Source organism: Pollachius pollachius (genome assembly GCF_949987615.1).
Source record: "Pollachius pollachius genome assembly, chromosome: 7".
NCBI classification, from domain to species: Eukaryota; Metazoa; Chordata; class Actinopteri; order Gadiformes; family Gadidae; genus Pollachius; species Pollachius pollachius.
The window spans coordinates 13981416-13995028 of record NC_136940.1 but is presented as its reverse complement, the minus strand read 5'-3'; the positions used below and the strand labels follow the sequence as shown (position 1 = coordinate 13995028).

General features: G+C 43.8%; 1 protein-coding gene across 7 annotated transcripts in view; it reads left to right on the top strand.

Moving 5' to 3' along the window:
• Window positions 1–13613, top strand: part of LOC307078113 (microtubule-associated serine/threonine-protein kinase 3-like) — a 119042-nt gene that overhangs the window by 44877 nt on the left and 60552 nt on the right. For all 7 annotated transcript variants that reach the window (XM_079739729.1, XM_079739728.1, XM_079739730.1 and 4 more), the window contains 4 exons: window positions 9323–9398; window positions 9920–10129; window positions 13000–13101; window positions 13394–13526. In XM_079739729.1, the coding sequence (XP_079595855.1) occupies window positions 9323–9398; window positions 9920–10129; window positions 13000–13101; window positions 13394–13526 (521 nt within the window). The remainder of the gene's footprint in view (window positions 1–9322; window positions 9399–9919; window positions 10130–12999; window positions 13102–13393; window positions 13527–13613) is intronic.

Here is a 13613-nt window from a genome sequence, read left to right as displayed (position 1 = left end):
CGCGCAGCAAAGACTTCAAGGTGGAATGAAATCGCTCGAGTGCACCTTGGCTCGGCGGATGGTATGCGCTACTCAGGCCATGCTTCACCAAAGTTGATTCAAGACCTCCCCAAACATCTTGGAAGTGAAATTCCTGCCACGGTCAGATTGAATTACTTTCGGAATCCCAAAAACAGAGATAAATTGCGACAGGGCTTTAACGATGGACTTTGTGTGTATAGTCCTTACCAGGAATGCCGCGGGATATCTTGTTGTTTGGCACATTACGGTCAACAAATATTTCGAACCCGACTTCGATGGGGGTAGTGGACCAACACAGTCTATTAACAGACGTTCAAATGGCTGTCCCACTGCTACAATCGGATGTAGGGGTGCGGGCTTGATGGACTGATTCGGCTTACCAGCTATTTGACAGGTATGACATGTTTTAATAAACGCTGCCACATCACGCTTCAATCGCGGCCAGTGGAAATGCTGTAGTAGCCAATCATATGTCTTATTCAGCCCGAAATGTCCAGCCCCCTCCCCATGTGCTGTCTTCAACACTTGTTCCCTGTATTTCCTTGGCACAACAATTTGCAACAACGTCTCAATTAGTTCATCTTTCAATGATACAAATTTTCGCATAAGCAATCCATCATGAATCAAATATCCCCGGTCTGCGCTCTGCAATTCTTCGCCTGGCAAAACCCCATCCCACAATTCTGTTAACCCATCATCTTCTTTCTGACCCAGAATAAAATCATCACATTCTAACGTTGATGGCAAACTTGGTATTTGTGGGCATGCACGTTTATTTGCACTCAGACTATCCATGTCTCGCAACCGACTGTTTGCACGAGTGACCGCACACGCAGTAAACACTCCAGGAAATGGTGATGCGCACTCGTCTTGCTTCACAGACTTGGACGGCTCGATGGTCACTATTGGTAGTGCTGGCCCACTTGGCCAGACACGACCCCCTGCCAAATTGTTTACCAAAATGATATGCACTCCCAGTATAAGCAACGCAGGGCACACGCCGACAACAACCTTCCCCTTCACCAGATCAGAACTTAGTTCGATATTGTGGAGGGGAACAGACATAGTCTGCATTCCCATGCCTCGAATTAGCACAACATTCCCCGTGCTCGACTGCCCTGAGAATGGCAAAACGGACTCAACCACAAAAGTTTCCGTAGCACCAGTATCCCGCAGAATCTTTACCGGCCTCTTCTCTGAACTACCTACAAGTGAAACAAATCCGTCCGTAATAAATGGTCCGTAGCCTTCACCTATATGCCCAATAGCGGATTCAGAAAAGCACTGACCTTCCCCAGGACGATCCAGCACCCCACAGCCTGAACCCCCTTTCGAGGCAGTCCGCTCCGTAGGGTCTTTATTCACCTGCTCAACGTTGGGTGTGGGGTTTGACTGCCGAACATTCGCCACCCATCCAACCCCATTAGCGGAGGATGGCCTACTGAAGTTTGACTTGGTTGGAAGTCTATTCCGTAGCGACGGACAGTACCTCTTCCAATGACCACTTTCACCTCAATAATGGCACCTTATTCCTATATGAGGAATCCTGTCTAACCACCCCCTGAGCACTATCGTTCCCATGGTACCGAGTGGTCCGACGCTCATCCCGAGTGTGATTGACAGGTCTATGAGTCAAAGCATACTCGTCCGAGAGTACGGCTGCCTCCGCGGCCATTTTAACCTTGTGCTCATTTATAAAGGCAGCCAGATGCTCTGGTACAATGTTTTTGAACTGCTCCAATACCTAAATCAATACCAATACTAAATCACCCAGTTGTTCCAAGGTTGCTACATTTACTGCGGAACACCAGCGGTTAAAATAACCAACAAGGTCTCTGGCCACCTCAGAGTATGTTTGCCGGTCACCTTTTCTCCAATTCCTAAAATTCTGCCTGTAAAACTCTGGCACTTGCTCGTAAGCCCGCAATACTGCTGCCTTCACCGACTAGTAACACCTACGCTCAACCACTGACAACGCCACATATGCGTCTTGGGCGTGCCCCTCGAGAACTGCTTGTAGAAGCAAAGTGCGCTCCGCATTATCCCACTCCCGCTGATCGGCAATCCCCTCAAAAAGGGGATTTAACGTCCGGGTCTCGGACGTTCAATTTTGGTAAAAAGCTAATCATATTAGAGAGGTTTCCCTCTACGCCTGACCTCGAATCCCCAGCTTCAGTACCCCGCATTTTCCCCTCGGCAATCGATTTAAACTTCTCTCTCTGAAGTTCAGACTCAGTTCTCAGTCTCTCGATGTCAGTGTCTCGTTTCAGCTTCTCGATTTCCAAAGCAACCTCACGGTCCAGACGCCTCCGCTCTAAATCAGCTTCACGGTCACGGTCTAGATGCTTCTGCTCCGCCTCAAAACGCCTGAGCGCCATTTTCTGTTCGAAACTCAAATCCTTGCCCCCAGAACGCGAATCTTCATCCGAGTCGTTTGGTGTAGATGGCTCAGCCTGAGTTTTTATAATAGACTTCTCTACCAAACCCGATCTTATCCGTTCCTGTAGTTCCTCTTTTCCTAAATCTTTCCGCAGACCCTCCAATCCATAATGCTCAGCCACCTCCCACAATTGTCGCTTGGTACACTTATAAACTTTAGCCTCTGATGGGGCCTCAACAAAAGCTTCCATGTCCCTTTTAAGCAATGCTTGTACCCCTACAAAATAAACGCTTATGTTGTGTGCGCGTCCCACACACCAAAAATAACAAACAAAACAATAAACAGCGGTAAGCGCTCTACTCCTAACGCGAGGACTATCAGTTGCTCCGGCAGATCTAATCTACCAGCCTTCCATGGTAACCGCCACACCTGCACCCAATTGAAGCTACACCTAGCCTCCTGATTGGCTCTACTCCTCTCCAGCAAATCAAACAAAGCAACCCATATCAAACCAAATAACCAATCCCAACGACCAATTAATCCAAAATCTCAATTTATCATTTAACCAACTCAACTAATTTAGCGTGGGTCTCCCCAATTACAGGTAATATTACTGCCCAGGCAATTCCTACCCGTCAGCACAAACAAAAGGCCAATTTGACAAAAATTGCCAATCCAACCAAGTGGAGGAAAATTTTCTTTACCTTACCCACTTCCAGAAACGATCCCGGATGAGCCCCCATATGTGACATGCTGGCTCCAGGCATGCAACATGAACCGGGGAGACCACGCTATTAGTACAATAATAAGTAATTTATTATATAACAAACATAATAAGAAGTGTGGTGCAATTCAGTATAAATGTAAGTAACCAAAAAGGTAATGTAAATATCAGTCCAGGTGCAAACAAAGGAAGAACAAAGGAATACAAATGCTGGGAGGAGGGAGAAGCCTCGTCTGCTGTCTGAGCAGGCTCTTTATACTGCCACCGGTCCATCCCACACCTGCCGACAATCTCCTAATCAGGGGGGAGAGAAACACAGGCATACACAGCAGGGGCGGGGTCAAAGACCCAACTGGGTCGTCACACTTTCTCATTGAAATCACGCATGTTGAGGAATAGTTCCCTCTTCATAGAGAGCATGGCCAGTGCATTCAGATGTTCCTGGCCCATTGAATTTCGCAGGAATGTCTTAATTCTTTTCAAAGTTGAGAAACATCTCTCAGCTTCAGCTGTTGTCATAGGAGTAGTTATGAGAATGTTCAACAAACTCACAGTCTCAGAGAATGTCTCCTGGAGGTTGTAGCTCATGATCACTTGGTACAGTGCCAGTGCACCACAGCAAGCCTTGAATTCAGGATTCTCATAGATCAGAGACAGTTCCGTCTTGACCTTTGCCTTGTTCAGTGTGGGATATGCCTTCATAGTGGCATTCAGAGCATCAGCAGGAAATGAATGGCAGTACCTTTCAAACATATTTCCTTGTACTAAGGTAGCACTCACAAAGAGAACCTCGCTTTGGTGTGAGCCAGGATGGTGTCGCAGACCTCTTCAGACAGAGTCTGCTTCGCCTCTTCTGTCAAAGCCGTCCTTGGTCTGTCGGTTCCTGATGGCTCTTGCAGCTGGTCAGAGTCTCTGAATGCAAACAAACCAATAATGTGTTTGTTAGGCTGTGTACAGTACTGTAGTCTACATGATGCACATGTTCACACTTTATCCAGTACAAAGATGTCAGTATACCCACTAGGGACGGGCATGATTAATCGACGATCGACTAATTGATCGTTAAGAATTTCGTCTATTACGTAAATTTTTCATCGATTAAACTAATGCAGTGTGCAATTAAACATTTAACCACACGGGGGCAATATTTGAAAAAAACAAAAACGCCACAGGCCTGCTCGGTCACCTGCGAGTCTGTGTGTTTCAAAAGTAATCATGAAGCGGACGAGGCCACGGCGAAGTCTGGTGTGGGACCATTATGGTTTAAAAAATGACTTAGTTCACTGCCAACACTGCAAAGCTGTGTTTAAGTACAACACGGCCACGACTCAAATGATGTACCACTTGAAAAACGCGCATCCGACCCTGGTTAGTGGCGGTGCATCGTGCTCTCAGTCTCAGCCTAGCATCGACTCGAAAATCCATAGACTGGTGCTGAAGTTGTGTGAGTTACTGGTTCTATTTTCAGAAGCTTTGTTACTAAGCCTAATTCATTGTTCTCGGTCTTTTTTTTATATTTTGCGTTACATTTGGCAAAGCCTGTCCGAATTAAGTATAATATATTTTTGGTTAAGTTATAACATGATTGTTTTTTTTTATATTATTATTGTTATTATTTTGGGAAGAAACTAGGGTTGTGTTTATTTTTAGTTATGTTCATGAGCACCGGCTTCGAGCTGCAGGCTCCGTTGCTTAGAGCAGAGTAGCGCATAACTATTGAACGGATCTGGTTTAACTGAGTTGTTCATCTAATAATGAAGATCCCAATGAGGAAAACACGCTGTTTTTGTATTTTCATTGCATTTTGAATATAGCATATAAATACTAATGCAATATCACACGAGAGGGAGTGCGTTGTATCAGCACGGCTGTGATTGTGCCGATGATAATCACAGCCGTGCTGATATTCACCACAACAGCACGAACTCGAGTGTGATATTGCTTTTATACAACAGTTCTACAAGCACCATTAATTAGTTAACATTTGTTTGGCACCGCCAACACAAATGGATCCACGACTGGAACTGAACTGTTGCCAAGCAACACACACACTAGCTAGCAGAACATAAACAGCGGAGTGATACATGTATAGTTAAAAGTCCCGGTGTTGTTATACTTGGTTGGAACTAAATTTTTATGTAAAATATTAACGATTAATCGACTAATTGATCGTTAATTCTCCCGACGATCGACTAAGACAACTTAATCGAATGCCCATCCCTAATACCCACTTAAAATGGTCAGGGATGCATAATGTTAGTGTCAAACACTGTTTTTTATCTATTGTCTTGGTAACTTCACTCATAAATCTATCTACAGTCAAGTATGCATTTAGACAAATACGATAAAATATCAATGTAATCTGGGCAACCTTTTATGTGTGGTTGTTCAAGACACACTGAAGGCATGATGAGTATACCACTTAAAATGGGCAGGGATGCATAATGTTAGTGTTAAACACTGTTTTTTAAGATATCAATTGTGCCTCGCCTAACCAGGATGTCCAGCACAAAGTAAAACAAGCTAGATTACACCACTGCCAATATATTATAAAAAAGAACATATATTATAAAAAAGAACACAAATACAGTCTCCTTTCATGCATATGTTCTCATAACAAATCTTTGCTTTGAGAAGGATCAAATAATATAAATGTTATCTTACCTAATGGTCTGCACACTGCTTGTGAAGCTTTCGAGGGCCCTTTTGATAAAGACTGCTTCAATGTCCTTCTTCTAGAGCAGGGGTGTCAAACTCATTTTGGTTCAGGGGCCACATACAGCCCATCTGATCTCAAGTGGGCCGGACCAGTAAAATAATGGTAAAATAATACCAAAATAACCTACGTCAACTCCAAATCATTAGCTTTGTTTTTCAGTACTATGCTTTATCATTCAGCCTACATTTGTAGCCTACATTATCACGGATCACAAGGATCTATATTAGCACAACACATTTATTCACAGATAGGCCAATGGAATTGAAATAAAATGCATTTCACATTCATTAACAACTGGTTTGTTTTTATAGAGTTGAGTGAATACATTTTTACATCTGAACACCTGAACCAACTCACCACACTAAACAAACTCAAGTGGGAGCTATGAAGAAAGCTATCATACTGCCTTGAAAATGTAAATGTGCATATATAAATAAAATAAACAAACATAAAAGTTATAGCAGTGCATGAGCTATGAGATAAGGCTACATCAGATCAAACTGTTTTGTAGGCTACTGAAGCTGAGAATGATATGCTGCACAATATTCATTGTCGTTTAACATGAAACCTGAGTAAACTTATAAGATCTGTATTCATCAGAGTGCAAACATTTCTGAAAGAGCATCACAAGAATTAGGCACAGGCCTACTTGCTGATTAACTCTTTTTTTTCTCACTACAGTCTATTTGCTGCTGGCTCCTGAAACATGGCATCTTTTAGCCTTTACAAGTGCATCAATATCAGGTGTCAAATCCTGAGTAGCAGCACATTTCACAATGTCATTCAAGTGTGTGTTTGTTAACCTTGAGCGGTGCTTTGTTTTATTTAGGTTCATTACAGAGAACACCTGTTCACAAAGATAGGTAGTCCCAAACATGGATAAAACGTTTGCAGCCAGGGATGTTAATTTGGGGTACCCTGGCAAGAGATAATGATAAAATGAGCCCAAGCCCACCGACGCAAATTTCTCCTTCATATTGGTATCACACTGCAAGTCAATTATCTCGAGTTGGATGTCAGCTGGCATGTCAGAAGGCTTGACTGTAAATGGTGAGCGAAAAATGGCAAATTCCTTCTCTAGTTCACTGAAGACCTTAAACCTCTGCTTGATCTCCTGCAGCAATCCTTTTATCTTGTCTTTGTATTGATCCATATCAGCATTACGTCTGGTCGCACGCACAACGGTTAGACATGGGAAATGGGCGGTGCCACCGCTAGTTAGAGTGACAGTTTTAACTTGAATGCGCGTATGCTGTATGCGTTATACTGAGTTAAGATACTGTTAAGATTATTCAGGTGCTGTGTAATATCTCAGAAATTTATGCTATACAAGTCGCGGGCCTGATCAAATCATCTCGCGGGCCGGATCCGGCCCGCGGGCCGTATGTTTGACACCCCTGTTCTAGAGCTTCTGGTACAGAATGTCGACGTGGGGCATGATTTTGTGAAAAAAAACACAGGAAAAAAATGAAATCTTCGTTCTGTAGCAACCTCACGTAGCCAGATGCCTCTCTCACGCTGAGCTGGTCAAATGGACCATGTGAACCCGTCTTGATGGCTTCAAAACATTCAAGCAGGTCATCTCGGTTCTCGTACACAGTGTTGACGATCCTGCTGTTAAAATTCCACCTTGTAGATGAAGCTCTTGGCAGTCTTCGTGAAACAATCTTGTCCAGAACGCTGCACCGTTTCGGTGACTGGGAAAAGAATGACGCAATACCGCTCAGATCGGAAAAGAAAACGTTGACTTTTTTGATGCGGGAGGTAGCTTGCTGCATCAAATTAAAGTGATGTGCATAGCAATGCACATAATGGGCATTCTTAAAATGTTCACGCACCTTTTGCTGCACACCAGCCTTCCCTCCCCTCATCACACTGGCACCACCGTTAGCTTGTGCAACGAGTTTCATTTTGTCGTTGTCGTCGGCCAAAAGCTGGTTCAGTCTCTCCAAAAGTACACTGGCAATTGAAACTGACGTTGAATCCGAGATGGGAATAAACTCAAAAAAACGTTCCTGGACTGCATGGTTGTCATCAATGTATCCTAGCACAAGCACCAGCTGTGTCTGCGTGGAGACGTCCATAGTTTCATCAGCTTGGATTGCCAGATAGCAAGCTGACTTGACCTCCTCCACAATCCTTTCCCGTGCGACCGCTAGCATACATTCCAAAAGCTTGTTCTGCACCGTCTTGGATGAGCCGGTTGAGGATGTGTCGGTTCTTGCTCACCTCATCGTTGTAGCGACGAACAGCTAGCCGGTATCCCTCGCCCAGTTGAGTGGCAATGTTCACCCTCCCAATAGTCACAAATCTCAAGCAGCTATCCATTTGGATCTTTGACATCACATGCTTCTTGATTTTCTCAGACAGATGGTGCATGTCTGTCACACCTGTCGATACCCAACCAGTGCTGTCTTTCGTCAGGGTGTCAGGGTGGAAGAGTAGGCAGTGGTAGCAGAAGACTGCGTTAGCTTCTTTACAACCTGCTAGCCAGCTTTTTTTCCCGTACCAATTTGTTGAAAATCCTCGGGTGTAGGACTTTCCCCCCTTTGTAGAAAATTGTTTAATTATTAATTTTGGTAACTTTTGAGAGGCGGGACCATTTGAAACGCGACTTGAATCAGACGATTCTGATTGGACAATGACATAATATTTCTAGAACACTGAAAACTACTTTTGCTGTGATAGAATTTGTTAGAAAAAAAATCCTCTTTCTCCCAGTTGGTAGTGCGTCGCCCAAATCGCCCCTTTTCACCATCCGCCCCTGGCGTCAGTACTAACCAGGTAAGGGGTTTGATTGCTGGGTCAACCCATGTTAAGAAATGTATGCACTCAACTCTATTGGAAGATGTTTTTTTTTTTTTTTTAAATTTCACTTAAATTAAATTAAATCATCCACCATTGGCACATATATACAGTGTTTCCCCTAGCTTTTTCCTAGCGGTGGTGCTGTGAGTTGGTTACCTAGCAACTAGGCGGGTCAGGGGGCATGCCCCCCGGAAGAAAATATTGAAAAATTACCCTTTAAATAGTTACTTTTGGTGAGATTTATTTGGGAAAAATGTACAGATTGAGCTTCCAAATATGACATAACCACCTACAGAGTCAAGGTCTCTGCTGAGACCAGATCATTGTGCAAATGTACCTTGAACTTGGCAGGAACTTTTCAATCCAGAAGCAGTATCTTTATAAAGGCGCTATGCCCGGGCCACCATGGATGTTAATTGTGACGGCAGTTTTTCTAGTTTACAGTTCAGCCAAGTATTTAGTGATGGGGCGTGTAGACATTGGGGTTCAAACACAGAATCTTTTAACTTGGAGTCAAAACACCCTAACCACAAGACAGAAGTGAAGAGAGGCCATGAGGGAGCCATCTATTAAGTCTGCCCGAGGTATGGCCAGACACTGGATAGATGGACGTCAGTTACATTCAGTGGTCCTGGAGGGACTAAGCGGTTGTTTTTTGCTTCTGTCGTAGCCCTGGGCGAGCGAGCAGCTCTTTCGACAACGAGACGGTGATGATGAACCATGTTTACAGAGAGCGCTTCCCCAAGGTAGGTTTCTCTGACAACATCTCCTTGTTAACCCAAGAAAAGACTTTGGTTCTCTATTCAAACCACAGAAGACTTTGGTTCCAGGCTCTCTAGTAAAACCATAGAGGCCTCTCCAAACCAAGAGAAGAAGCAGGTTATCTGCTAAATACCTCAGATCCAAATACGAACGCTCTTAACCAGGAAAAAAATCTATGACTTTGAAATTACCAGGGTTCTCTATCAATCTATGAGAAGATATCTCACACACACTGTTTGCACTAATTACAGTCTCATGAGGGTTTTTAAAAAAGAAATACCCTAATGGCATTGGCATGAACCTGATTTTGTATTTACATCTAGCTACAATTTTCAAGGCCAATACAAGACCAAACGCAAAGTTGTGTGTTTTGTTTGCATGCGTGTACCTCTCCGCTCCACATGTCTGTTGTGCCAACTTGTGTGTGCGTGTGTGTGTGTGTGTGTGTTTCTCCGTCCGTCCGTGCGTGCGCGTGCGTGCGTGCAATGTCCTCCCACCCCTCCAGGCCACCGCCCAGATGGAGGAGCGGCTGCTAGAGGTGATCAGCCACTGCTGCACGGACAGCTGCCTGCCCCTGGCTGACGGGGTGCTGGGCTTCATCCAGCACCAGCTGGCAGAGCTGGGCCGCGACTGCCTGGACAAGTCCCAGAAGGGCCTGGTCACCTCCCGGTACTTCGCTGAGCTCCAGGAGAAGCTTGAGAAGCTGATCCACGAGGTTAGCGGACCAGGAGTGCTGGTTTGTTCGGTTGCTAGGGAGATCCGTACACGGATCACATGGTGTTAGGGCACGTCACACGGTATCCAAAACAGAGAGTCATAGCCCATCTCCTGCACCCTGTGATATTTTTCAAAAGGGTAACGTTACGTTTTATTTAAACTAGTGTTAAACATAACCTTGCATATGGATTTTCTCCTTCATTCAAGATCTGACTTTTTTTTGTGTGGTTCGGTTGCTATGAAGATTCACACATGGTCACATGGTATCCAAAACCAACAGAGTAGGGAATGAAAAGTGTTGATGGGTTGCCATCTTTATATAGAAATAATTATGCTAGTGTTATGCATGTTGTCCTTAACTCGTGCCAAGAGTGTATCTTATAATTGCCTTTTTGTCTTCTAATTTCAGTTAATTTAAATATTTATAGACTAACCTCTACGAAAGTATTGTACTGCTATATGCACACATACATGTTGGGCTTCGGGCAGTGACACTTCTTTGTTGTGGTAGAGAAATGTATTCTCAGCATCTCCTTCTGACCTTGCCATAACCGACTCCTATCAAAACCACTGAATGGCTTTATCTCACAGATAATGTACATATAATGTACATGTAATATCCAACCATTTAGCCAGAGTAAACCAATCTGAACAGCCGAGACAAAGCCCTGAGGACGATAAACAGCCCCATAGGTGCAAAAAGATATTCTCCAAAACGAATGTGTCTCTGTTAGGTTTTAGAGCACAGCAGAGTGAGAGATAGAGCTTTTTTAAAAAAAAATGTGTCAAAGGTCTAATCTCTGTTGTGATCAGGGATGCAAACTACTCACTTCTTCAGTGAGACTCACTCTTTTGATACAATAAAAGGTCACTTGTGTGATTCATTCAAATTCAAGGAGAAATGTTAAAGGGTCAGGAGCCTTTTCAGATCAGAACCAGAGCTACTGACTGGAGGGGCAATAAAAAGCTGATGTAAGAGGAGATGGAGCACTCACTGTCATAAAAAATATTCCCCAGCAATTTATTTGTTGGGGTTTTCTTATGTTAAAAAAGTATGGAATTTAACTTGGGTATGTTGCTTATTGTGCTTGACCAGTCAATATGTTGGTAGTTACGGTACCTATGTGTAGGGGAAAGACCCTACCTTAGAGCAGGAGGTAAATTAGTATTAGGAACTAGCATGCAGTGTGAGCACATGAGAAGGTCTAAAAACTATAGAAAAGGTTAGAGGTTATGAATATTGTTTATAGTGTGAACAGCAGCGCCAGTTTCATAGGCTTGCTCCAGTCCTCATAGCATTTGTGCACCATCCAGACGCAAACCCCCTCCCTGCCCTCCGTCACTGGTTTACCTACCAGCACCCCCTATTCCTCAGATGTACTTTCACCCCTCGCCTGTTTGCATCCCTGTGTGATAGAATGTTAGTTTCTATGGCAACCCCGTTTCCCATCTCCTCCGCGGTGTGCCGGAGAGCACCGGGCCGTGTGCACACGCTGACAGACGGGAGGCCCAGCCAACTTGGCAATGAGGCCACAGCCCAGCCGATAACTGTTCCCATAGAAAAGAACATGCAATGTCACACTCATCCTTGCTCTATCTTCACTTCTCGCTGTAGCTCGCTTGCTCTCTCTCCCCTGTTAGCTGTCTCTCTTTCTCGCTCGCTCGCTCTCTCAATGGCTCTCTCTCTCTCTGTCTGTGTCTGTGTCTGTGTGTGAGGGTGTACAAAGACCCTTGCCTGAACTTGATTTTGTGTACCATGTGGAAATGGGTCGACTCAACTCAACTCTTTTCCCTCCCTCAGAAGGTTGCACTGGTTCAGCTGTGTGCTACTAATGCATAATCTGAAATGCTTCATAAATATTTGCACATAAAATGCATGTACTTTCGGTATTAAGAAAAAATCCCATTCTTCTTTGTTCTTTCCATCCTTGAGAAACAACCAACATTTGTGACATTTCAGTTAAAAGCTTGGAGACATTATTTTTGTTCACAATCAGTTGATTGTACCTCATCCGATATCAAGCTTATTTTAACAACCTCTCTGTGCCGATGAGCCAGCTTTTATAACACCTTGGTGTCACCGTGTTCCACGCGTCAGCCCTGTCGATCTAGACATCTCAGCACTGTGAGCAGAAGTGGACTATTTTAGGACATTTATCCAAAGCAAAGGCAACAGATGGGCTGCAAACAATGTGGAAGGAACCTAGGACTTTTCTTTTTACGGCTGGGAGTCAAACAGTCTACCCACTAGATAGCCGCTGTCTACAGCAGGCGAGAGACAAACCACTTTGAAGTGGTTCATTCATTTCAACAACTGATTTGAAATACGTGTTCAGTATGTGGCTCTTTCAACCGTGAAGTTGTCAAGGATTTGTGTCAGGGTCAGCCGACTGGCCCAAAGTGTTAAAATAATCCTGCGGTTAGCTGAGCAGAAATAATGCAAATACAACCTGTAAAGGACATTCATTCTCGAGAAACATATTCTACAGAAACCTTTCTATGTCCGGTGAATTGTATAAGCTATTTAACAAGTAGTTACTAGCTATCACAGTTTGTTACAAGTAGTAGTTATGATACAATAAGCTGTATGTATGTTTAGCTCAGTGCATTTACCATGACATAATTTGCTTATTGTATAGCTATGACATTATTAACTAAAGGGAATAGCTGTGATATATTAGCCATCACATGATTTTGCTAACTTAATTAGCTGTGACATGAAAAGCTAAATATATTTGCTATCATGTAATCAGCACGATATATGATCTGATCATCTCTTAGCTCACCGTATTGGCCCACACAGGGTGATTTTTCCTGCGGCGACTCTCCAAGCGGCTTAACTGTGTGTGTGTGTGTCTGTGTGTGTAGGCGTACGAGCGCTCTGAGAGTGATGAGGTGACAGTGATCATCCAGCTGGTGAAGAAGATACTTATCATCATTTCCCGGCCAGCGCGCCTCCTCGAGTGCCTGGTGAGGAAATGGAGACCAGGGAGCATAGCAGTTCCTAAATGGAAAGCTCGATTGATTCTGTAGAAACAGATAGGGTAGGACAAGGGATAATTGTATTGGGGATGTCTGTCGGGAACACTGTCTGTTGGAGCATGATGTTACTGCGATTTTCCCAAATCTAACTTTAATAACCACCTAATCATTTTTTTAACAATTTAATGCTTTCTTAAATTGTTTTGTAATGAATCGGAACGGGTGGTATTTGAAAGACTGATGTTGAAGTGAACAGACATTTTTTTTTATATGTTAACAGGAATTTGACCCGGAAGAGTTCTACCACCTGCTAGAGGCCGCAGAAGGTCACGCCAAGGTCGGTCAAGGCATCAAAACGGACATCCCCCGGTACATCATCAACCAGCTGGGTCTGACCAGGGACCCGGTACAAGGTCAGACACACATCTGATTCAAGACAACCTCCCCTGGATCCAAAGTTTTTTATACAGAAATATATCAATATGTGTGAATTTATGAAA